Here is a 23,474-nt window from a genome sequence, read left to right on the forward strand (position 1 = left end):
ATATTCATCATGTTAGACCAACTGCACCCTGCCAGATAATGTGCTTAGGCAGCAGAGATCCACGAGCAATTTATGAGACAGCCAGTTCAGTTTTAGGGGAACTTTATTGTTACTTTATGATATTTGCTTTTCAGTGGGAATAATGTGTTGAGCTGGGTTTTCCATCAGTGCAGTTATTACTGAGTTTATAGATCCTTCAAAGAATGAGAGAGAATGGTTTTGCCAAACCCTGGATCCTGTTGTGGCACACAGATGGTTCTGCAACATCCCTGGCCTTCACCTTCCCAGCTGAATCTTGCTGGCCCATCTTGCTGCAGCAAGATGAGCATGGTCTAGTGGGGCCAGTCTGGTACTCATGGTGCTTCTGGCTCCTCCAGATTCTTGTTAACTGCAGAGAAAGGGAGCAAGGTAAAGCAAAATCCGCTCTCAGGAAATGTCTGACACCAGAATTGCCTGCTAGAAATGACAAAGACTCTGCTCCTGAAGAAGGTCTGCAGGTTGGGTTATAGCCTTATATTTGGGGCTCTTGGGAACCCAACCCCTGAGCTTTGGACAGGGCCCTGCAGGAGCCAGGACGGGACTGTATGAACTGCAGAATGCACTGACTGATCTAGAGGACTGCAGCACATGGTCCTGACAGCATGACCCTGTGCAGCACCCAAGTGAAATCCAAGCCCCTGCAGCCCTGCTCCTCCATAACGAAACCAGCCTAAGACCCCCAGGGATTCCTCCCTTCACCCATGCAGGGCCTATCCAAGATTCTCTCCCAAGAAACAGGGCACGAGAAGTCAGGAACTCAGCTCCCAAGAGCTTCAGAGAGTCCAACTCAAATATTTACCGAGTATTGATGATGTACCAACACAGAGGCATCTCGCCCTAGACACCGTTGCCCCCACAGATGCTCATCATTGCATCCTGCCCCAGAAACTGCCCTACCTTCCCGCTTTCTGCCCTTTAGGAGCCTTGCCCTATATAAAACCCCCTTGACAGCATCTCCCCAGCAGGATCCATCCCATAGTCAGACTGTCACCGGTGTGTTTGCCTCTGCTGTGCTGATGCCTCTCTCCCACCAGCTGGTCCCACCACATCCATCCTAACCAGATGCTCTATATTCCTTACAGCTCCCTGCTGTATTCATTTCCCTGCCTCCACCAGCATTATTCTGAGCTGGCGGGAGCCTTCCCGCCCTGTGATTCCCCTTCTGTACCCTGCAGTTGAGCCTGCTGGCTCTGCTAGAAGTGTTTGACCCTGTCCCCACATCATTTCAGATGCCACGGTGATGGGCAGTTACCTGCACAAACAACATCAGCATCCTCTCCGTGATAGCAGTTGTGTTCACCCCATGGCCTGGCCTGACAGTCAAAGATGCTCTCTTCCGTCCCGTTGCATTCAACATCGTCCAGCCAGATGATGTCTGACCCTCGCCCATAGCGGGCACCTCCCATAGCCGACAGCGGTGACCCGCAGCCCACCTGCTTGCACACCACCTTGGCATCCTTCATGTCCCAGTGGTCATCACACACACTGCCCCACCGGTTCTCGTGGAGCACCTCGACTCTCCCAGCACACTTGTTCGGGCCATCCACGAGCCGGACTGGCCCCTGCTCAGGAATGTCCACCTCTGCACCAGTACCCAGAAAATAAATGTTAAGAGAGCATCCTACACACCCCACCACCTGTGGAAGGCTTGCCTGCTCGGCAGAGGCTCAGGTGTCTCTGAGCACACCAGCGATATGGCAAGGGCCAGGCTTCTCTGGAGTGGGAAGGAAGACAGAAAAGCCAGGGAGAGGGGCTGTGGGAAAAGGGCAGGAGGAAGCTTCCCTGGTCTTCATGGATGGCTGCAGGCTCTACTGTGTGTCTGCTTCAAGGAGTCTGCTGATGCTAGTCACCCTGCAGCCCAGAGGTGGACAAGGGACCAGAGCAGTTTCAGGTAAGAGAGGATTTAATGCTGCTCCTGGTCAGCTATATCCATGTGTTGTCCCTAGGTCATTGGGCAAGCACTGCACCCAGTGATGGGATGAGTTAATCAGCTGCGTCCCTCTCTTGTTCCCACCAGCAGATATCCACAGAGCTGCACTGGGGCTCGGGACCAGCCCTGATTCAGGCAGGGGGCATGTGTGTGGTGGAATCTGCCCATCCTACTGCCCAGCACGCGCAGGATGCGGGATGGAGGGGGGGTTACCTGAGCACTCCACACTGGCATCTTCTACGTGGTTGCAGATGTTGTCTCCCCACAGCTTTGCCTCGCATTCAGTGAGGGACTCTTCTGTCCCTGTGCAGTTCACGTCACTCAGCCAGATCTGGCCCTTCCCTTCCCCGTATTTTGACTCCGGAGGGGCTGATAGCACCGTCCCACAGCCCAGCTGCCTGCACACAACCTTTGCCTCCCGTAAATCCCACTGGTCATCGCAGACGGTCCCCCAGACGCCATTGTGAAGCACCTCGACTCTCCCGGAGCAGCGGTTGGGGCCACCCACCAGGCGGACTGAAGTGGAGACGGTGATCCCTGAGTCTGCAGACACATCCAGAGAGGGCATGCTCAGGCTGTGCATCGGTGTGTGTGTCCCCTCTTCCCTGAGTATCCCCGCCCTGCCCTCCACACAGCAGCCTCTCCTGCATAGCTTTCTCCACATATAACATGCAACTGTCCAAGCAAGAAGAACAATGGCAGTCTTAACCTCAAGCCTGAGCTGAAGAAAAATGGCCACAGAGCACCCCAGTAAGCAGAGAGGAGAGAACCTCCCAGACTGAAGCCCTCTTCCGTGGTGTAAGGACCCCAGGCCACCAGCAGGACTATTAGGTTAGCACCAACCCAGTAGGAGAGTGCCTCATAGGAAGCCCTTGGTCCTGTCCAAGGTTGTGCCCATGTTGACAGTGAAGGCACCCTAATGCATGGCTGGCAAAAGCAGGAGAACTGAAGGATTACCTGAACAAATTGCACTGGCATCTTCCCCGTGGTAACAGTTGTGGTCCCCCCACGGCCTCGCCGGGCACTCAGAGAGAGCAGCTTCCACTCCTGTGCAGTTCACGTCATCCAGCCAGATGGTGTCAAATCCTCGTCCAAACTTGGCTCCAATGGGGGCCAGCACCGCATCCCCACAGCCCAGTTGCTTGCACACGACTTGGGCATCATTTAGATCCCAGTTGTCATGGCACACGCTGCCCCACTGTTCCTCGTGAAGCACCTCAACCCTCCCAGCACATCGGTTCGGGCCTCCCACCAGACGGATTGGTCCTGGCTCAGGTATTTCTGTTTCTGCCAAAAACAAATGAGGGGAAAGTTTTGGGACATGTCTCTGTATCCCTGATCACCTGGAGAAAGCAGAATCTCCCATGATGCACCAAAACTGTCTCTGTTCATCCCAAGTGCCTGTCAAAGGCTCCTTTCCTAACTTCTGGCTTAAGAAGAAAAGTTGAAGGGAAAATAGTATCAGCATGGAGGCCATCAGGGAAGGGAGGGGACTATCTGTGTCCTCTCCCATCTCTGCAGGTTGTTCCAGGTCCAGGAGTTGTGATGCAACTTCTCTGGGTCAAGCAGGGTAGGAAGCTGGAGCTGAACAAAGTCATTCTGCATCCCTGACCTCCTAACTGGATGGGTCAGAAATTGCACCCTGGCTTATTTGAGGCAGAAGGGCCAATGTGGCACAAAGTAGAAAACACCTGGGGGTTACCTGAGCACTCCACGCTGGCATCTTCTACGTGGTTGCAGATGTTGTCTCCCCACGGCTTCGCCTTGCATTCGGCGAGGGATGCTTCTGTCCCTTTGCAGTTCACGTCGCTCAGCCAGATCTGGCCCTTCCCTTCCCCGTATTTAGACTCCCGAGGGGCTGATAGCGCTGTCCCACAGCCCAGCTGCCTGCACACAACCTTCGCTTCCCGTAAATCCCACTGGTCATCGCAGACGGTCCCCCAGACGTCCTTGTGAAGCACCTCGACTCTCCCGGAGCAGTGGTTGGGGCCACCCACGAGGCGGATCTCATGTTTGCTTGTGTCTACATCTTCTGGAGAGACCAGACACCCCAGGGTGAAGGCAGGGAATGAGAAAGAGGGCTTTTCCTCCCCAGGGAGACTGTCTTTATTGCCAAACCAGGAGGAAGAAAAGCCCAGGATATTCTAGCATCCCAAATCTTTGGTGGTTGGGAGCCGGGTTTTGAGCTCGGAATGGCCAAAAGCTGCAGGTGTTTGTGGGACCATAAGTCTGTTTTGAGATACAAATCACAGGGTTCATTTTCAGCTGTAAAGGGAGATGTGTAGTCCCCCCAAAACCTACCACAGCATTCAGGTTCTGGGTAAGTGTCCCCAGAGTTAAGGCCTGTGTCTCCCAGCAAATGCTGCTACAAGGATTGGAAGCAGGGAGGAGAGAATGGAAACATTTCTACCCATTTCCCAAGGGGAAGGGTTGGGTTTTCTCAGCTGTTGGCAGTGATTCCTGGGTGCAGTTGTGGCCCTACAGCCAGTCAGCACTTGGGAGTGGAAAGGACCTACTCAGTCCTGTTCCTGCTGTTGAACCCACCAGGACACACAATCACTCTGAAAACCTGGCTCCAGTTGCCAAACCTCTGATCACAACACTGTTTGCCACCTAATATCAAGAACCAAATCTCTCTGGATACCGTTGTCCCTTTGCACAGATCTGGGGTGCTGTAGTGGGAGAAATTCGGGGACTAAAAAGTGCCAGGGTCAGAAACCCTGAAGCACCTCCACACTGGCTCATGGAGCCAAGGGGACACCAGGCATTCTTCCGTCTCATGGAGATCAGACCCCAGCATCAAGGGTATCCCAACTTCTGGTTTAACTTCACTAAAATGAGCGGCTGTTTTGTCAATGTTTTGGATCAGTACTGCCCCTTTCACCCAGAAATCTCCAGCCAGCTGCACCTCACAGAGCATACAGGAGCTAGAGTCAGGTCTTCTCCATCAGCTAATCAGGAGAATGTGGTTTACAGAAAGATCATTGGCCACAGAAGCAGGTATCAGACCAAGGTCTCTCGGCCTCAGGCAGCATATTTAAATCTCCAGATCAGACATAGCATCATTCTGCATGACATTTTATGATAGCTGTGTGTGCTGACTCATGCTCCACTCTCTACTACAAATACTGACCTGCCAGCAGGACTCCTGCAAGGGAAGCTGAAATAGAAGAAACACAGGCTATTAGTCTGAGTCTTATGAGCTCTGCAGAGTGCAGAGATTCAGGACAGCAAAACAAGGCAAGAGACAAGACTCTGTGAGCTCTGTTAGGGCCCATCATTGCTGTCTGTCTCCCTAACTCAGCTGTCAATTGGCTTTGCCTATCCTAGTGCATGTCCACAGGACTTTCTTGATAAAGAGATCAGATAAGGAGAGAAAACCTAAAAAAAAGCCCAAACCAACCTACTGGGGGAAAAAAAAAAAATTGGTTTGGGCAGATAATGTGAAAATACCACAGCAGAGCAGTTGGGGTTTCTCTTGTCCATGTTCAGTCACCTGAAAGTCAGTGTTCAAACAGGTTAGATTAGATGATTAGATTAGATTATCTAGGCTCCTGTGACAGCCAGTGCAAAGAGCAGAGTCATGGCTGATGCACACCAATCTCATCCTAGGGCTGGTGTCCAGAGCAGCAGAGGGTCGAACTGGGGCTGGAGTCTCTGCCTAGAGACTCTTGGTGTGACACCCTGCTCTCATCAACAGCCAGGCAAGAGGTACACCACTGAATGAAACGGCCGAAAATGTGATGAGTTGCAAGCAGCACAGCATTTTTATTCTTGCCTGTTGGTCAGGGCCAGACCATGAAGAAGCATTGCTGTCTCTGAACTTCAGGCAGGCACCAGACAAAATTAACCCTAGGACTGCTGTCAGTCCTGCAGACATTAATGGCAGCAATGAAATGCCACGGGAACAGCTACGGGCCTGCTAGTGGGGTTGTGCAAAGAAGCGTCTTCAAGGCGGAATGTGTCTGGAGACTTGTGCAAAGAGGCTATTCCCCTTCAGCAGATTTCCCTGAGGATTAACTAGAGGTGGAGGCAAACCCTGGGAGGGAAAGCCTGAGGAAAACCTTGCCAGGACCTGTTTTTCCTGGAAACTCAGGAGAAGGGGACTTTGTGCCCACTGTAGAAGGTCAACAGCAATGAAGAGCTGAACACAAACAATGATTTCAGCTCCCAAATGCAGCAGTCTGGCAAGATCCCAAGCATTGACCAACAGCTTTGGGAAAGGGCAGAACTGCTGACGAACCCAGACAAGTCATTTACCCATCTGCCTTTTTTTTTTTTTAGCTACTTCTAAGGTTTATGGGCTGAGATACCTAATGGTTATCCCCCTTCTCTGTAAATTCCAGTGGCATTCAGATAACATATCCTCTTGGGAGCCTCAAGTGCCTACCCACGTACCGTAGCCACTGAGCACGCTCCGTGCCTCTGCCCATTGCCACCAGGTCTGGTCTCATCCCTGATGCACAGGAATGAAGGAAGATACAAGGAAGACAATTTTTTATGATGAGGGTGGTGAAGGACTGGCACAGATTTCCCAGAGAGGTGGTAGATGCCCCATCCCTGGGAACATTCAAGGTCAGGTTGGATGGGGCTCTGAGCAACCTGACCTCGTTGAAGATGTCCCTGCTCATTGCAGGGGGCTTGGACTAGCTGACCTTGAAAGGTCCCTTCCAACCCAACCCACTCCATGATTCTACGAACCCACAGAGGCTAGGAACCCACAGCAGATACACAGGGGCAGGGAAGCCCACCTTGTGTGCTGCTGTCTTTGCTCACGAGCACTGGGATTCAGTTCCCGAATGAGACACTTCTCAAGGTGTCTAGGTATTGGTGCCAAGGTGGGGCAGCTGCCTAGTGACATCTGAGGGGATCTGAGCGTCCACACTCAGCTATCAAATACCACCAATTGCATCTCAGTTCCTCGCAATGTCCCATTTGCTTTGTGCTGCTGGCTGTAGAAGAAGCAATAGTGGAAGAGGAGAACCACTGAGAAAGAGATGCCAAGACAAAAGCAAAGAGAAAAAAAATCCCACCTCACTTACCCCAGAGACATGCCAGCAGGACAAGCCTCATGTTGGTGGCAAAGATACCGTATGCTCCTTGTCTCCACGGGAGAGCAGGGCAGGAAGGAGGCAGGACATGCACCCAAGGCACTGGCTATTTGAGAAGTCCCCCTTGTCACAGCTCCTCCCCTCCACCTCGAAAAACTCCCTCCGTGCCCCGTGGCAGGCGCTCAACAACTATGAACAGCCAAGCCTCTGCCAGGAAGCGACTCTTGGGCCATGAGCATCACGCAAGCTGCATGATTGTGAAAGTGGGCTGTTTCGGGAATCTGCAGAGCAAACAAGTCCTCTCAGGACAGCCGGTTCTGGACCATCAGTGGCAGGGATGGGGGGAGACAGGGTTTTGCCAGTTGCCTTCCATGACTGGCTTCTTGCAGCTGCAGGAATAGGGCATCAGTGCCCAGGCCTAGCTGGGAAAATGGGCATGATCCCATGCCGGTAATGCAGCGTGAGAAGAGGTAAGAAACCTTTTCCCACGGCTGAAAGCAGCATCTTCCAACAGGGGAAGTTTTTTCCAGCTTTTGTCCCATGTTTGCCCCAAGAGACGGGAAGTCTTTGTGAAATTTGGTTGCAAGCTTTGTGTGTGTTCACAATCCAGTTAATTTTTTGGTTGGTGTGAGACCTCCTCCCGGTCTTAACAAAGCCAGATGTGCAAGTGGCAGGATGCTCTGTCCCTGGATGGGACAGCCAGGCTCCCAGGTCCCCTACAAGGCTGAACCACCCAGACAGTCACACTGCTGAGCAGGGATATGATGCTGCTGCTATCGTGGGTGGGATCTACCTCGTGCCAACTTCTCTACCTGGAAAATGCATTTAGATACCTTGTATGCTCAGCAGAGATCATCAGGCACTCCTAGGAGGCAGTTGCAGTCAGGTGTCAGACTCAGACACCCGCACTGCAGATGTCTAAGGGGGGAAGATGCCCCAGGGCTGGCTGAGGAGGCGGACATCCTGAAGGGTAGGTGATGTGATGCTGGGAGAATCGCACTGCATCCTCCATCACTCAGCAAAATCCTCGACCCCCTCTTTGCATTTGCACTAGCTATCTGGGCAAGCTTGGCCCACAGGACCTTTGCTCAGCATTGTCTCTAGGAAGCTCAGAGGCAGGTGCAAAATAGCTCAGCTGAACATACAGAAAATACGCTTCACAACTGAAGACACACAGGAATATCTTTCATGCCAGGGACTCTCCGTTGGACAGACAAGTTTTTGTGCAGCTCTGAGGTGCTCCTCTGCTTAGACTGTACAACCCAGGGACTGCTTGCAACACCTCCTTTGTCTTCCCCATGCCAAGGAAGAGTGTGAAGATACCCTCTGGAGATGACAGATGACAGAACGTCCCTGGCAGAAATGGAGGGTAGGAGTGGGTGACCACTCACAGAAAAGGTGAAGGAGAGTAGAGGTAGCAAGTCTTTTCTTTGCAACAGCCGCTCCAGCAGATGAAAGGTGAAGGTGATAGGCCAGAAAAGCAGGCCTGAATAAATACAAATCTCAGGCCACCAAGGACCACGGCCTTCTCAAAGACATGCATCAGTCCAAGTTTCAGTCAGGTCCATATGAAATTCAGTATCAAAGCTGTGTGTGGTGGAGGAGAGCATTGCATCCAGCTGAGAGCAGATTTATCATAGAATCATAGAATAGTTTGGGTTGGAAGGGATCTTTCAAGGTCAGCTAGTCCAAGCCCCCTGCAATGAGCAGGGACATCTTCAACAAGATCAGGTTGCTCAGAGCCCCAGCCAATCTGACCTTGAATATTTCCAGGGATGGGGCATCTACCACCTCTCTGGGCAACCTGTTCAAGTGTTTCACCACCTTCATCATAAGAAAGTTCTTCCTTATATCTAGCCTGAATCTGCCCTCTTTTAGTTTAAAACCATTACCCCTTGTCCTATCACAACAAGCCCTACTAAAAAGTTTGTCCCCATCTTTCTTATAAGCTCCCTTTAGGTATTGAAAGGCTGCAAGAAGGTCTCCCCGAAGCCTTCTCTTCTCCAGGCTGAACAACCCCAACTCTCTCAGCCTTTCTTCATAGGAGAGAACACAGATGAGCTCTGTATCTTAGCATTTGAAGACTGTTCTCATCTGTTTGCTTAGTTTTCAGTTTTGCTCATTGAGTACATTTTCAATCTCTCCATCTCTGTCCTGTTTTCTGTGCTTAGATAGCTGTTACTGCCTCCCTTCTGGACAGTCTCCAGCAGTTGGCCAACACCCTTCTTGAAAGCTGATGCACACACCCAGCCACTGATGAGCAGCAGAGACCTCAGGTCTGCTGGGAAAAGACAACAGTCACACAGACATCTCGTGTGTGGGAGGACCCCCTGTTCCAGAATCCTCAGGTGAGGTTTGCTTTTGTCGCAATACCCATAGGTTGTTGAGCCATAGCCTGTTGTGCTTTGATACTGATCCTTAGGTTCTTCCCACTTGCAGGGAGTCTGGCCAGTGATTCCTGGTTTGTATTTGTACAGTCGATTGCTCACTTGATAGTTAATCCCAACAAACCTGTGTTTGTTGATAACACTTGGCATGTTATCCTCTAGGTGGCTACAAATAGAAGTATTGGCTTTGTGCTCAGTGTTTTTCCAGGAACTGGATTTAGACTGAATCTTCTAAAATTCACCAGAGTTCCTTCCTCCCTCCCTCCCTTCTTCTCTCCCTCGTTCCCTCTTCCTTCCTCACCTCCTTCCTCTTTTCCTTCCTTCCCTCCTTTATTCTTCTCTTCCTCTCTTTCTTTCTCTCTTCCTCTTTCATTCATTTATTCGTTCATTCATTTCTCTTAAGACCCAAGTGGATCGAAGTGTAACTTTAACTATGTAGGGAGGCTTGGAGCAACTGACTGTACGTGAGGGTCCTTGCGTGGAGTGGTGTCCCTTGTACTATATGACAAGTCTTGACATTCGCTGTGGCTTTCCTGAAATGTTCTGGAGTTTCTCAGCATCTTTTACTTGGAGTACCCAAAAATTCAAACAGAAATTCCTCTTTTCTCCCTGCTGACCTGTTGAAAACACAGTCCTACCCAGCCCTGACACCTCTCCTCAGGACACTCTGAAGATAACCCAAATTTCCTGATTTTTCTTCAGCCATACACTGGTCCTGTGCATGCAAACCAGGGAACACAGTGACTTTGGCTGCTTTAGCATCATTGCTGTCAGTCAGTTCTCAACATGGAGCAGCAGAGACCTGCTGTTTATTTAACCAGGCACTCGATCTCTTCCAAGGCAAGCAGTGACCATGCTGTCATTATCACTTTCTTGGGCAGGCTGGGATCAAGATTTAATATCACTGGCATTCGTAGGGTAAAAACTCAACCATTTGTTGAGTTTCATCATCAGACCTGCTATTTTGATCAAGCTTTAATATCACCAGGATTCTTAGGGTGAAAACTCAACCATTTATCCTTTCATCGTCAGACCTGCTATGCTGAAGGCGGCTCAGTGGACCACTCCATGCAGCCAAGGCATGAACCAGCTCACATTCACACCGCTGAGAGTTAGTGCCACACGAAGCAGACTAGCTATGCTCATTCTGCATGGTGCTTGGTTTGGACGGGCTCTTTGTTCCACACCTGAGGATACATTTGCATTGTTTCTCAGCTCAAAATGATTGAGGTAGTAGGAATTTTTTTTTTAAGCCTGCCAGAGAGTTGTTTTCTGTAGAATGAAGACGAGATGTGTTGGGTACGCGGGGGAACGGCAGGGAAGTGTGTGCATGGGGAGGGCAGAGCTGGCTACAACAGAGCTGGAGCAGAGAGAGGCAAAAGCAGTGTGATACATCTCTACACTGGGGCGGGCTCTGGTGTGAACTGCCCCTCACCTGGGCTCTGGCTTTCCCTGGTGAAAATATGTGCTTTGATCTAGAAGAGAGGGTGGATGGGATTAGCACGTGTGCCGTGTAAACACAGAGGGAACAGGTGAGAAACGAGTTCACAAAGAGATACCGTGTTTGGGACCTGATGTCTATGCCCTGGGGCAAGGTAAAATTTACAGCTGCAGCTGGTTGATCTGAGGTGAGAAGGTGTAAGTGTGTAAAGATGGGAAGGATGCTCTCCACGTATCTGAGGAGACTCATCCGAAGAGAACTGAAGTGTGCTCTGGTTGCATTCTCCCTCTGGAGGCCATGAAAACACATTCCCTGAGCACAGGGATTACTTTCTATGGCTTAACGAGGGCTCTGCTTATTAAGAGTGAGCTAGGAGGAGGAAGGGTAATCAGGAACTGAACTTTTTTTTTGCTAGGACAGCTGTACTTGCTGTATTTTCTTTGGGCTTGTCTCCTGCTGAAAAGGAGTTTGAGTAACTCTGGATGGACAAGGCACATTGTTTCCCAAAGCCAGCAAAACCCTTTAGTGGTCTCATCTTTGATGGAACACCTTTGCATGCACCATAGCAAATCCCACCCGGCCTCCATCTGATACCCTGATGTCTCTAAAGGCAAGGTGGGTGGGATATGTGCACTGACTGATGCTGGAGTCACCCTGTAGTGTCCAAGACATCTTCATCAGGTTATAAATATGGCACAAGAATAAACAGAGACTAGAAATTTTATGTAGTGGAAGACTGCCTATAATTAGACAAATGAGCCCTTTCCTGGGTGTCTGCAGTGTCAGCACCTACATCCGATTAGTAGACATTCAGGGTTCCTCTTATAATTACTGATGATTTAGTCGATATACATAGTTCAAAGTAGTATTTGGCCTCTGCAAGACATTGAGCATGGCCCAGCCCTTTGTCAACAAGTGCTGTGCCAGGGTCCTTGGGGACCTGACAGCTCTCCATGTCCATTCCCACATCCCACTCTCCTTTTACATTGGCTTTTTCCCCTCCCCATACTTAGGATTGGGGCAGAGGGGGCTGTTGCACCAAGGCTCCATGGTATTGGCTCTTAAAAAGCCTTGCTGAGGCATTGACCCAAACCTCAGCTTTTAGCAGGATGGCATGGACAGAAATGTTGTGCTGGGTGTAGAATGAGCCACATATAGCTTGAAGGCAAACATTTCAATAAGGTACCCAGACATCCAGAGCATAACACATGAATGGGGTCATTTGACTGTACTTTATATAAGAGGAAACAATTTTGACTGTGGTTTTGGGGGGCACCTTCCAATGCTGTGTCACAAACTCTTTCTCATTATTTCTCAACTTGTGACCTGGTGGTCCTTGGGCACAATGTGTTGGCCATGAGTGGGTGTGCAATAAAGGTAGCCTGGCCTTCACTGCCAACAGGGCTAGAACGCTTTCTCTAAGTCGGGTCATCTTCTGGCTGGGACGTTGCTCAAGACCTCAACACAGACGTGCCAACCATGGCACTGCTCACTGTCCCTGGGACAGCCTTCCCTCTCTGGACAGCGTCTTGCCAAGCCTGGAGCCATCCAGGTGTCTCTGGCTGCCTCTATCAGGAAGTAAGGCTGTCATTGATTACAAGCAGTACTTTGGCAGCTGAAGGAGCTGGTCTTCCCTGCAAGCTCTGTGGAGCACAAACCACAGAGCCGTCTCTTGGCCAAGATCCACAAAGGTCCTTCCCCTTCTTTGATTCCCCAAAGCCTCTCTGTAGGCATAATCATCTAAATCTTGTAGAAGGCTGATTACCTGGGATGCTTTTGGCTGTGGTCCCCACGGAGATCCCATCCTGCACTACACCTCTTTCAGCACAAGGACCAGAATATGCTTCTAAATCCCACCACGTCTTGTACAAGTGGCCTTGCTTCACTGAAACCCATCACCTGGTTTAGGCTTTATCAGGCTGGATCAAGAGAGGTGCAATGGCAACGCTGTCTTGGCTGCACACCCCTTCCTAAACTCTTGTACAGCACCCCTGGCCCTAAAGCTGACTGTGCATGTCTGTCTTGGACATGTCCTATGCTGGGTGGTGAGTGGACTGAGAGCAGCCCTGCGGAGAAGGACTTGGGGGTGTTGGTTGACGAGCAGCTCAACATGATCTGGCAACGTACATTTGGAGCCCAGAAAGCCAACCATATCCTGGGCTGCATCAAACGAAGCGTGACCAGCAGGTCAAGGGAGGGGATTCTGCCCCTCTACTCCGCTCTTGTGAGACTCCACCTGGAGTACACCATCCAGCTCTGGGGCCCCCAACATAAGAAGGACATGGACCTGTTGCAGCGAGTTCAGAGGAGGGCCACAAAGAGGATCAGAGGGCTGGAGCACCTCTCCTGTGAGGAAAGGCTGAGAGAGTTGGGGTTGTTCAGCCTGGAGAAGAGAAGGCTCTGGGGATACCTTATAGCAGCCTTGCAGTACGTAAAGGGGGCCTGCAAGAAAGCTGGAGAGGGACTTTTTGCAAGGGCATGTAGTGATAGGGCAAGGGGTAATGGCTTTAAACTGAAAGAGGGTAGATTTAGATTAGATGTAAGGAAGTTCTTTACTGTGAGGGTCATGAGGCACTGGAACGGGTTGCCCAGAGAGGCTCTGGATGCCCCCTCCCTGGAGGTGTTCAAGGCCAGGTTGGATGGGGCTTTGAGCAACCTCGTCTAGTGGAAGGTGTCCCTGCCCATGGCAGGGCAGTTGGAACTAGATGATCTTTAAGGTCCCTTCCAACCCAAACCATTCTATGATTCTATGATACTATGATTTGAAGAGTTCCCATTCTTGGCTTGGAAAGTGGAGGGGATATTTTGCCATCCTGCTGTTCAACCCACCCCATGCAAAGGGTTTACCCTGCTGCTCTCCTGTTTGATAAGCAGCTCCAAGAGAACATTTCAGCTGACTGCAGCTCCCAATCAAGATGCCCTGGCCAGTGGATGTGACAGGCAGGACATGTTTCATCTGTGTGCTACTGTCCTCTGCCTGCAGAAGAGGAATGTGTTGCAGGGCAGGGAGGTGGGTCCTACCCTGGGACACCCTAGAGCCTGCCTCAGGGGAAAAAGGGTCAAGGGATTGGACAGAGAGGACAGGCACAACCCAGGAGAAAAAGCTCTCCCAAGGAGAAAGGGTGCAAATTAATGGCGTGCATGCTGAGGTTCAGTACCATTTGCAGTCCTGAATACAATGCCCTCTGTCCAACAGCAGCCAGTTACCCCAGTGGTTGGTGGCTGGTTTATACCCAGTGCTTAGCTGGCTTCCGAGAGGGACAAATCCTAATGCTTGTCCCAAGGAAAGGTCACGTTCAGGCCTTGCATCCTGTCCTGGTAGATCCTGTCGAAGGTCTCGCTCTGCGCCACTGTGAAGTGGTTCTCCCAGTCCCCGCAGATGCCTGAGGAAGAAGCGTGTGTGGCTCAGAGTCCACCATAGCACACAGTTCCCTCTCTGCTCTGTAGGCACAAGAGGCTCAGCTCTTGGGTCCAGCTACCACCCCAAGGGGGTTGTCCAAAATGAGAGACCATCCCCATCCCTGGGAACATTCAAGGTCAGGTTGGATGGGGCTCTAAGCAACCTGATCTAGTTGAAGATGTCCCTGCTCAGGGGACTAGCTGACTTCTAAAGGTCCCTTCCAACCCAAACCATTCTATGATTCTCTCCTATGATTCTATGGTTATATAGAACCTGTTCTTCCGACCCAAATGGACTGTGATATGGCTCTCCAAGACACCCTCGCTCTGGCTGTCCTCATGAGGGAGGACACCTGACAGGAGGCTCTCCCCGAGGTGTTGTGATGGGGCTCCTCTGTGCTCACCCTTCCTCAGGAACTGGCCCTTCGTCTGGTCCATGATGTCTGCAGGAAGCAGGATGGAGCTGCACATTGGGTTCTCCTGCATGGCCGTGAAGGAGGCATTTTGCACCACTGAGGAGACAGCATCGTCATCCAAATCCTGGCCCAGGAACTGGCAGAGACGTCTCACGCTGCTGTGCAGGTCCTGGAGGGACAGACGGAACCTGTTACCACTGAGTGGCTTGTGACACCAGCATGTTTGGAGCTGGAGGGTCTGCCTAGGTGTCTACCTGCTTTAGCTCTTCATAGGTGATGAAGAAAAAATTCTGTGCATCCTTCATCTCCATCCAGCCTCGGACGTGTTCGAACCAGGAGCCATGGGGCACTGATGGGACACAAAAGGCAGTAAGGTAGGGCAGGGGATGTGCAAGGCCGAGGAGGGTTCACACAAGGTTGGGAGCAGGGCAGCCACGATGCAGGACAGAGCAATGGTTTCCAGGGAGCAGGTGGGACTGGGACGTTCAGCTGCAATTACAGCTGAGCAATGGGTTCTTCTCCAGCCATGTCCACCATGGGAAGAGGCTGAGGCTAGAGGTATGCAAGGCTCATGGGTAAGGTCCTGCCAGGGCTTTATAGGGTTTCTTGGCCAAGACTTCCTGAAGACATCTGAACTCTGCAGGAAAAGGCAGGGAAATCCACTTTCCATCTGCTTCAAAGCACAACAGGGCTTTGTGGACCTGTGTATTTCTCCAGAAGTGCTTTGCTTTCCTCCTGAGCCATTGACCTCTCTCCTGTGGGAAGCCTGGCTTGACAGCCATCATCAGTGGACAGTAACAAAAGACCCTTGAGCCAGAGGCGAAGGAAGACACCACCCACCCAACCCTGTGCCCTGAGTAAGCCTGAAACCACACTCACGCTCTCCATTCAGAAAGTCCCTCAGGAACTGCTCAAAGGATGTGGGATCCTCATAGCTGTTGCACATCTTGGAGAAGTAGTAGTAGGAGACGACAACATCTCGAGGATTCCGTACGGTGTAAATAACCTGGGGTAGAGTGCGTACAGGAGTGATATACTCCCGGTAGGGGAAGGGGAGTTGCAGGCACTGGCACTGGGGTAGATCTGAAAACGGAGGGGTCTGCCACACAAGGACCAACCCTGGGCTAGACTCCGTCATGCAGACCTTGGGCGGGGGTCTCCATGAACACACAAGTCCCCTAGAGCCATTGTTACTCTCTAAAGCATCCAAGAGGGGCAGGATGTGAGATGGGGCTCTGCATATTTCCATCTGGAGGGCATGGAGGACACTCGCCACTCTCCTAGGCCAATGCCAAGGTCCTTGCCCAATGCCCCCTCACTCCAAGGTTCCCCAGATCCTGGGCAATGGTCTTCCCTGCTCCCCTGTCCCCCCTGAAGCTCTGCAGGGGTGCCCATCCTACCTTGGCGCTGGAATGGGAGAAGGACTTGGGGAAGATGTGCCTGGGGAGGTGGCAGGTCAGCAGGCGAGGTGGGGGGTAGCTGAGGGCTGACTCCAGACCCAGATGGGTTGAGAACCAGGGCATGCGGTCAGAATTGAGGACAGCTCGGTTCCAGCTGGGGCAGCCGTGGCTGCGAATAAGGCTCAGGATCTCAGTCATCCACACGGTGCCTGCCAGGGAAAGCAGAGATGCAGGGCAGGGGACCTTGCCTGGGGGTGGGGATGGAAGGACCTCACTGTGCCATAGCTCCATGGTCAGCAGCACCCTCAGCACTGAGTCTGTGCCCCTCCAAGAGACGGTGCTACCCTGCCCTTGCAAAACCACTGTGGTAAAAACCCCCAAAAACATTCCTGTTCCCCACCACAAGAGAAGATTCACCCTCTGAACAACACCTGAAGATGTTTCCAAAGCCCTCACCCCTCTCCTGCCCCTCTCCAACCTTGGCCAGCCCCTCTGTCCACCCCTCATACCTGACTTGGGGTAGGTGACGTTGAAGATGTCATCGTCACGCGCCAGGAACTCATTGTGGGCGAAACTCAAGCTGTGCTCGGAGTTGTAGGCAGGGGGGAACTTAATGCCATCATACGTCACATACTGGACCGGCATTGCACCTCGGGGGGATGGGGATGAGATGCCGCAGCTATGTGCCACTATGATTGGTAGGGAGAGAGACAGGGTAAGGGTGCTGACTCCAAGCCAAGAAACCTCTTCCCCCCCATAGCAGGTCCCAAACAGGAGCCCAGCCATCCCATATCCCCAACATCAGGGGATACTGGGGATATGGGATGTGTATTATGGGATAACCCACCCGGATACTTGCTGGTCCTTCCTCATGGGGACCGTACCTCAACAGCAAATTGTGTGGATGGGGGACAGCTGGCTCGTAGGGCATTTAAGGAGCTCTAGGGCTAAATTCCTGCTGATGGACCAACCTCCCATGTCCCCTTGCTGCCCCACGTGTTTACCTGCCCTCACAGCTTAGAGGGTTGTCAAGCAGCCATCGTTGCAGAATCTTTGGCCAGCCAGAGGGAGAGGAGGTAGAACTTCCCTGTCTGGTACCCAAAACCCAGCTTTGCTCTGCTACAGGTCCTTGGAGGTGCCGGGAACTGGAGGGAGAATAAAAAGGGGAGGGAAAAGTTTTCTGCCCTTGTGCCACCATTCTGGAGCAATGATTAACAAGATCCAAAGTCCAGCAGGCATCCCTTTCCCGAGGCTGGGTGGGTGGGCTGGGATGCAGGGAGTACACCAGTGGAGGTCTTTTTGGGAGCAGGGTGGGGTGGGAAGCTGGTGTCCTGTGTCCTCTGACCCCAAGAACCCCACTTTTCTCCCATGCTGCTTTGAATTCCCACCTAACCCTCTCCCTTTTACTCAAAATACACTATTAAACGATTTCCCTGAAGATCCTTTCCCAGTAAATTTCCCAGTAAATCCTGGTAAATTTAACAAATCCATTAAAAATTTGATTATGAAAATGGCTTATTAAAAAAAAAAAAAGCCATTCTAGGAAAGACAGAGATGCTGCTACAGCAATAAGGGATGGGGCAGATCTTCATTAAAAACCTTCAAGGTTGCACTACAGGGAGAGGAAGAGGAGAAGTTCTTCCTCCAGTGAGGCACTATATGGTCTGCTGTAGATCCAAGGACAGGGATGTTTAATCCTGTTAATTAGAAGCAACCAATGCTTCTTGTAAATAAGGCAGCCATGCAGTCATCTGCGAAATTAAAAGTATTTTCTAAATGTTCCCCCAGGAACGCAGGAAGTATTCCGCTTTCTTGCAAAAGGCCTGCTCTTTTGAAAATTTTATGTGACACGATGTGCTGATAAAAGTAGACCGAAAAATAAGTCCATGGGGTATGCGCAGTGTTTGAGAAGTAAATATTGGCTTTGGGTGCATAGGACAGTTGGTTTTTTAAGGCGACCAACTAAACCAGCAATCTCCCTTTGGATCCTGCTTTGTTTTCAAAGCAAACAGGGGAGAAAATGGGATTAAGAAATGTTTAAACACTTCAAAGAGGAATGCTAACCCACCCGCCCCTGGCTAGGAAGTTAACACTGGAAGTGGGAAATTAAATTAACCCATCACCTTCCCTGCTTCAAGTTAAGAAATAAGCTAAGCAAACCTAAAAACTACAGGGAAAACCTCAAAGTATTACCAAATATTTTTTTTTCTTTGCAATCTGAGCAGGTGTCTACATTTTTCAGAAGAGACCTAAAAGAAATCTATCTGGTGTTTTATAATCAACAGTTAATAAATAACTGCAGGCTTGCCTACCTCCAAAAAGTAAGTATACTAACCTAAATAATTATTAAAAATTAGATAACAAATATTTTTGTAAACACCTTGGTGTGGATGAATTGGTAGTTAAAAAATGGCATCATCTGTACTTTAGAAATACATATTTCATCGTATTTAAAAGGCATTAAAACATTATAAGCAGTGTTTGGTTAGTTAGGATATAGAAAAATCTCAAAATGAATATATTACGTTTTAGATACTTTTAAGGTTTCTTATTAAAAAAACCCATCCATGCTACTGGGGAAAAAAGAAAAAGAAAAAAAGGAAAAAAAAAGAAAAAAAAAGAAAAGAAAGTATTTTAAACTGCAGCCAGAGCATTTAAGTTAAACTTTAAGGAAGAGCCTGTAATTATAAAGATTGTCAAGTATTAAAAATATTAACATGCAACAATTACAAATCAAACTTGTTATGCCAGAATTAATAGCAAGTAAACAATATTTAAAAGCTAAGAATGAGTGAATGCATGCTGGCCTTTTAAAACACAGCAATGAGGTATGAATAGAATAAATTAATTTCTTCAGCACTAAGGTTTTAGAAAGAAACCCCAAACTTACCCAAACTGGAATCCTCAGCAATTTAGAATGAATTACAATTAGTTAATTACTTAAAGTTATCATTTTAAAATTAATTAAAGTAGTAATAGAGGAGTGAAGTCTCATTAAAGAAAACCCATTTGTGCTAAAGTGGAACAGAAATCAAACACATCGCGCTTTCCAGGAGCCCGGGCAATTCCCCTGCTGCTGCATCTCCAACAGGACATTGGCCCCAATTGGGTGGCAAATTAGAAATAAATAAATAAAGCAGCAAAAATATCAGTATCCGTTTTGGAACAGTGTTTTTTTCAGATCTCACCTGGATGGGATGCACTGGTTAGACACTGCGTAGGCATGGAATGCTTAATCAAAGATAGAGATGGCCAAAGGTGGTTTGTCTTGGGATCAGTCAAGCTCTGGGTCTTCTCTGGAGGCACCTGGTGGTGCTCATAGATGATGGTGAGCAGCAAGACCTCCAGATGGGATTATGAGGAGCATCAGGTCCCTTGGGGATGTGATTCCTGTCCTTCCCCATTGAACATAAAAGGAATGTGGCAACTTTGAGGTGCCTAAAAGGTGCAGCCCTCGAGGCTGGTTGGCATGATGGTCCTTCATTGGGACGTGTCTCAAAGAGGACCGCGTCACCACGGCATCGTGCCTCGACCTCCACCAGTTGCCCCAAACCAAGTCCTTCCCAGGATCCCAAGGAGGCAGCAGATTGCGTTGCAGCACAAGAAGGTCCAAACAACCTGGGGAGACATGGAGACATTGCTCATCTGGGTTGATGGCACAGAGCACCTCCAAGGACCTCCTTCACCTCCTCCGACTGTGGTTATTTGCAACCTTGCTTTGGGTTTTTTTTTCTATTTTGTTTTTCTTTTTTGAAATATGGTGTGGCTTTTCACCCAGCTCCTGCGTTTCTTTTATTTCCCTGCTTGGTGCAGTTTGTATTTCCTTGTTTGCTTTGCCCTTTGGCAAACTCGAGTCAAAGAGCTGCATCATCCCTGTGTTCTTTGAATCACTCAGAGCCCTTTGAAACCAAGAGCAAGTATTTGAGCTCTTTGAAAATGTTTGCCTAAAGGCTGATGGTGGTTGTCTGGGTTATCTTGAGTCCTCTTGTATTGTGTGGCTTTGGCATGTGGACATAGGGTTGGGTGGGAGGAACATCTCAGAGCTTCCCCGCAGCGAATCCCAAAGGACCACTTTGGTTAGCAGGGTGGTGACCCAACAACATGAACCCTTTGGGTCCCGAGGCTGGGTGCAGCAGGGTTATGCATTTCCCTTTATGATGAGGGTGGTGAAACACTGGCACAGGTTTCCCGGAGAGGTGGTAGATGCCCCATCCCTGGAAACATTCCAGGTCAGGTTGGACGGGGCTCTGAGCAACCCGATCTTGTTGAAGATGTCCCTGCTCACTGCAAGGGTAGGTGGTCTAGATGACCTTGAAAGGTCCCTTCCAACCCAACCTATTCCATGATCCTATGATTCTACTTCATCTCTGTTTCATACCCAGGACCTGACCCCGGTCCATGTGTCCTCCCCTTCATCTACCAGGAGAGATCCTACTCCTCCTGCGCCGAGGACGGGAGCAGCAAGGGAGCAATCTGGTGTGCCCTGACCAGCACCTCCAACTGGGTTGCAAGGTGAGGGGCTTGACCTAGCTCCGTGGGGGATCTCTTTCTGCACACACGTGCTCCAGGCGTGTCCCTGCCATGCACGTGTCCCTACATGCACACACACACACGTGCTCCAGGCATGTCCCTACATTGCACACACCTCCACATGCACACGTGTGCTCCACGGTGTGTCCCTGCATTGCACATGCGTGTCCCCATACACATGCATGTGATCTACGTGTGTCCTTGCCATGCACACCCATATCCCTACATGCCCACACACGTGCTCCAGGCATGTCCCTGCATTGTGCACACGTGTCGCCATGCCCACACACGTGCTCCAGGCATGTCCCTGTATTGCATATGCATGTCCCCACGCACACACACATGATCCAGGCAAGTCCCTGCATTGCATATGCGTGTTTCCATACACACACACGTGTTCCAGGCACATCACCGTACTGCACACGTGTGTCCCCATGCACATGCTTGTGCCCCAGGCAGGTCACTGTGTCACACAAGTGTGTCCCCATGTACACAAACGTGCTCCACGCACCTCTCTTCATTGCACATGCATATCCACATGCACACACACGTACTCCAGACATGTACCTGCATTGCACACGCATGTCCCCATGCACACGCACATGCTCCAGGCACGTCATCGCATTGCACATGTGTGTCCCCATGCACACACACGTACTCCAGACATGTACCTGCATTGCATATGCGTGTCCCCATGCCCACACACATGCTCCTGGTACGTCACCACATTGCACACGCCTGTCCCCATGCACACACATGTGCTGCAGGCCTGTCATCGCATTGCACACGCATGTCCCCATGCACACACAAATGCTCCAGGCACCTCCCTGCACTTCACACGCCTGTCCCCATGCACACACAAATGCTCCAGGCACCACCCTGAATAGCACACGGGAGTCCCCATGCACACACATGTGCTCCAGGCATGTTGCTGCATTGCACATCCATGTCCCCATGCACATACATGTGCTGCAGGCATGTCCCCTCATTGCACATGGGTGTTTCCATGCACACATGTGCTCCAGGCATGTCCCCGCATTGCACACGTGTCCTCATGCACACACACATGTTCCAGGCACCTTCCCGCATTGCACACGTGTGTCCCCATGCACACACACGAGTTCCAGGCACATCACCGCATTGCACACGCCTGTCCCCATGCACACACACACTCCAGGCATGTCCTGCAACATGCTTGTCCCCATGCACACACACGTGCTCCAGGCAAGTCGCCACATTGCACACGCATCTCCCTATCCACACACGTGCTCTAAGCACCTCCATGCATTGCACACGTGTGTCCCCATGCAAACACACGTGCTCCAGCCATGTCCCCTAATTACACAGGTGTCCCCATGCACACACGTGTGCTTCAGGCATGTCACCACATTGCACATACAAGTCCGCATGCACACATACATGCTCCAGCCATGTCCCTGCATTGCACATGTGTGTCCCAATGCACACACACGTGCTCCAGCCATGTCCTCGCATTGCACATGCGTGTCCCCATGCACACACATGTGCTCCAGGCATGTCCCCTCATTGCACACACATCTCCCCACCCACACACACGTGGTCCAGGCACCTTCCGCATTGCACACGCGTATCCCCATGCACACACACATGCTCCAGCCATGTCCCTGCATTGCACACACGTGTCCCCATGCATACACACATGCTCCAGGCATGACCCCTCATTGCACACAAGTGTCCCCATGCACACACATGCTCCAGGCACGTCCCCGCATTGCACACGTGTGTCCCCATGCAAACACACGTGCTCCAGCCATGTCCTCGCATTGCACACACGTGTCCCCATGCACACACATGTGCTCCAGGCATGTCCCTGCATTATACACGCATGTCCCCATGCACACACACATGCTGCAGGCACATCCCCACATTGCACATGCGTGTCCCCATACACACACTTGCTCCAGGCATGTCCCCACATTGCACACACGTGTCCCCATGCACAGACACGTGTTCCAGCCATGTCCCTGCATTGCACACACGTATCCCCATGCACACACACGTGTTCCAGCCATGTCCCTGCATTGCACATACGTGTCCCCATGCACACACACATGTTCCAGCCATTTCCCCGTATTGCACACACGTGTCCCCATGCACAGACACGTGTTCCAGCCATGTCCCCGCATTGCACACACGTGTCCCCATGCACACACACGTGTTCCAGCCATGTCCCCGCATTGCACACACGTGTCCCCATGCACACACATGCTCCAGGCATGTCCCCACATTGCACACGTGTCCCCATGCACAGACACGTGTTCCAGCCATGTCCCCGCATTGCACACGTGTCCCCATGCACACACACGTGTTCCAGCCATGTCCCCGCATTGCACACACGTGTCCCCACGCGCACACACGTGTTCCAGCCATGTCCCCGCATTGCACACACGTGTCCCCACGCGCACACACGTGTTCCAGCCATGTCCCCGCATTGCACACACGTGTCCCCACGCACACACACGTGTTCCAGCCATGTCCCCGCATTGCACACACGTGTCCCCACGCACACACACGTGTTCCAGCCATGTCCCCGCATTGCACACACTTGTCCCCACGCACACACACGTGTTCCAGCCATGTCCCCGCACTGCACACACGTGTCCCCACGCACACACACGTGTTCCAGCCATGTCCCCGCATTGCACACGCGCGTGCCCACTCACACACACGCAGCGCCCCCCCCGCCCCCGCCCCGCGCATGCGCACACCCCTCCCCTTCGCGCCGCTCTCCCCCCTCCCCCGCCCTGCGCATGCGCAGCCTCACCGCCGCGCCCCCTCCTCTCCCTGCGGCGCTTCGCGCATGCGCCCTCCTCCGCTACTCCCCTCTTCGCCCCGCCCCCGG

The 23,474-nt window shown here is 51.2% G+C and overlaps 2 protein-coding genes across 4 annotated transcripts; both read right to left on the bottom strand.

The window, feature by feature from the left end:
• Positions 1-85: 85 nt before the first annotated feature.
• LOC115337791 (soluble scavenger receptor cysteine-rich domain-containing protein SSC5D-like) lies at positions 86-7,208 on the bottom strand. 2 transcript variants are annotated; one of them, XM_030006194.1, is made up of 7 exons: positions 7,012-7,208; positions 5,103-5,129; positions 3,672-4,001; positions 2,927-3,256; positions 2,183-2,512; positions 1,292-1,621; positions 86-388 (listed from the first exon to the last, which is right to left on the bottom strand). In XM_030006194.1, the coding sequence occupies exons 1-7, from the start codon at positions 7,040-7,042 to the stop codon at positions 354-356; spliced, it is 1,413 nt and encodes a 470-aa protein (XP_029862054.1). In that variant the 5' UTR covers positions 7,043-7,208; the 3' UTR covers positions 86-353. The 2 variants fall into 2 exon arrangements, with proteins under 2 accessions (XP_029862054.1, XP_029862055.1); XM_030006195.1 differs by having other exon boundaries at positions 3,672-3,998; positions 7,012-7,124.
• Positions 7,209-13,944: 6,736 nt separating this feature from the next.
• On the bottom strand, positions 13,945-19,844 carry SULT2B1 (sulfotransferase family 2B member 1). Of its 2 annotated transcripts, none has more exons than XM_030006198.2 (8): positions 19,252-19,844; positions 17,068-17,208; positions 16,573-16,752; positions 16,064-16,272; positions 15,543-15,669; positions 14,918-15,012; positions 14,652-14,832; positions 13,945-14,231 (listed from the first exon to the last, which is right to left on the bottom strand). In XM_030006198.2, exons 3-8 carry the CDS (start codon positions 16,706-16,708, stop codon positions 14,116-14,118), a joined length of 864 nt encoding a protein of 287 aa, XP_029862058.1. In that variant the 5' UTR covers positions 16,709-16,752; positions 17,068-17,208; positions 19,252-19,844; the 3' UTR covers positions 13,945-14,115. The 2 variants fall into 2 exon arrangements, with proteins under 2 accessions (XP_029862058.1, XP_029862059.1); XM_030006199.2 differs by lacking the exon at positions 19,252-19,844 and adding an exon at positions 18,954-19,181.
• Between the last annotated feature and the right edge of the window lie 3,630 nt (positions 19,845-23,474).

Source organism: Aquila chrysaetos, unplaced genomic scaffold (genome assembly GCF_900496995.4).
Source record: "Aquila chrysaetos chrysaetos unplaced genomic scaffold, bAquChr1.4, whole genome shotgun sequence".
In the NCBI taxonomy this organism is placed as follows: Eukaryota; Metazoa; Chordata; class Aves; order Accipitriformes; family Accipitridae; genus Aquila; species Aquila chrysaetos.

Excerpts from the sequence above, each read along its gene's own strand:
- LOC115337791 (XM_030006194.1), bottom strand. The coding sequence starts at position 7,042 with ATGAGGCTTGTCCTGCTGGCATGTCTCTGGG. Across the intron at positions 5,130-7,011 it reads CCTGCTGGCATGTCTCTGGG|CTTCCCTTGCAGGAGTCCTG; the intron begins GTAAGTGAGGTG and ends CTTCTATTTCAG. Across the intron at positions 389-1,291 it reads TGCTGATGTTGTTTGTGCAG|TTAACAAGAATCTGGAGGAG; the intron begins GTAACTGCCCAT and ends CTTTCTCTGCAG.
- SULT2B1 (XM_030006198.2), bottom strand. The coding sequence starts at position 16,708 with ATGCCGGTCCAGTATGTGACGTATGATGGCATTAAGTTCCCCCCTGCC. Across the intron at positions 15,670-16,063 it reads TCTCCCATTCCAGCGCCAAG|GTTATTTACACCGTACGGAA; the intron begins GTAGGATGGGCA and ends ACTCTACCCCAG. Across the intron at positions 14,833-14,917 it reads CCTATGAAGAGCTAAAGCAG|GACCTGCACAGCAGCGTGAG; the intron begins GTAGACACCTAG and ends CTGTCCCTCCAG.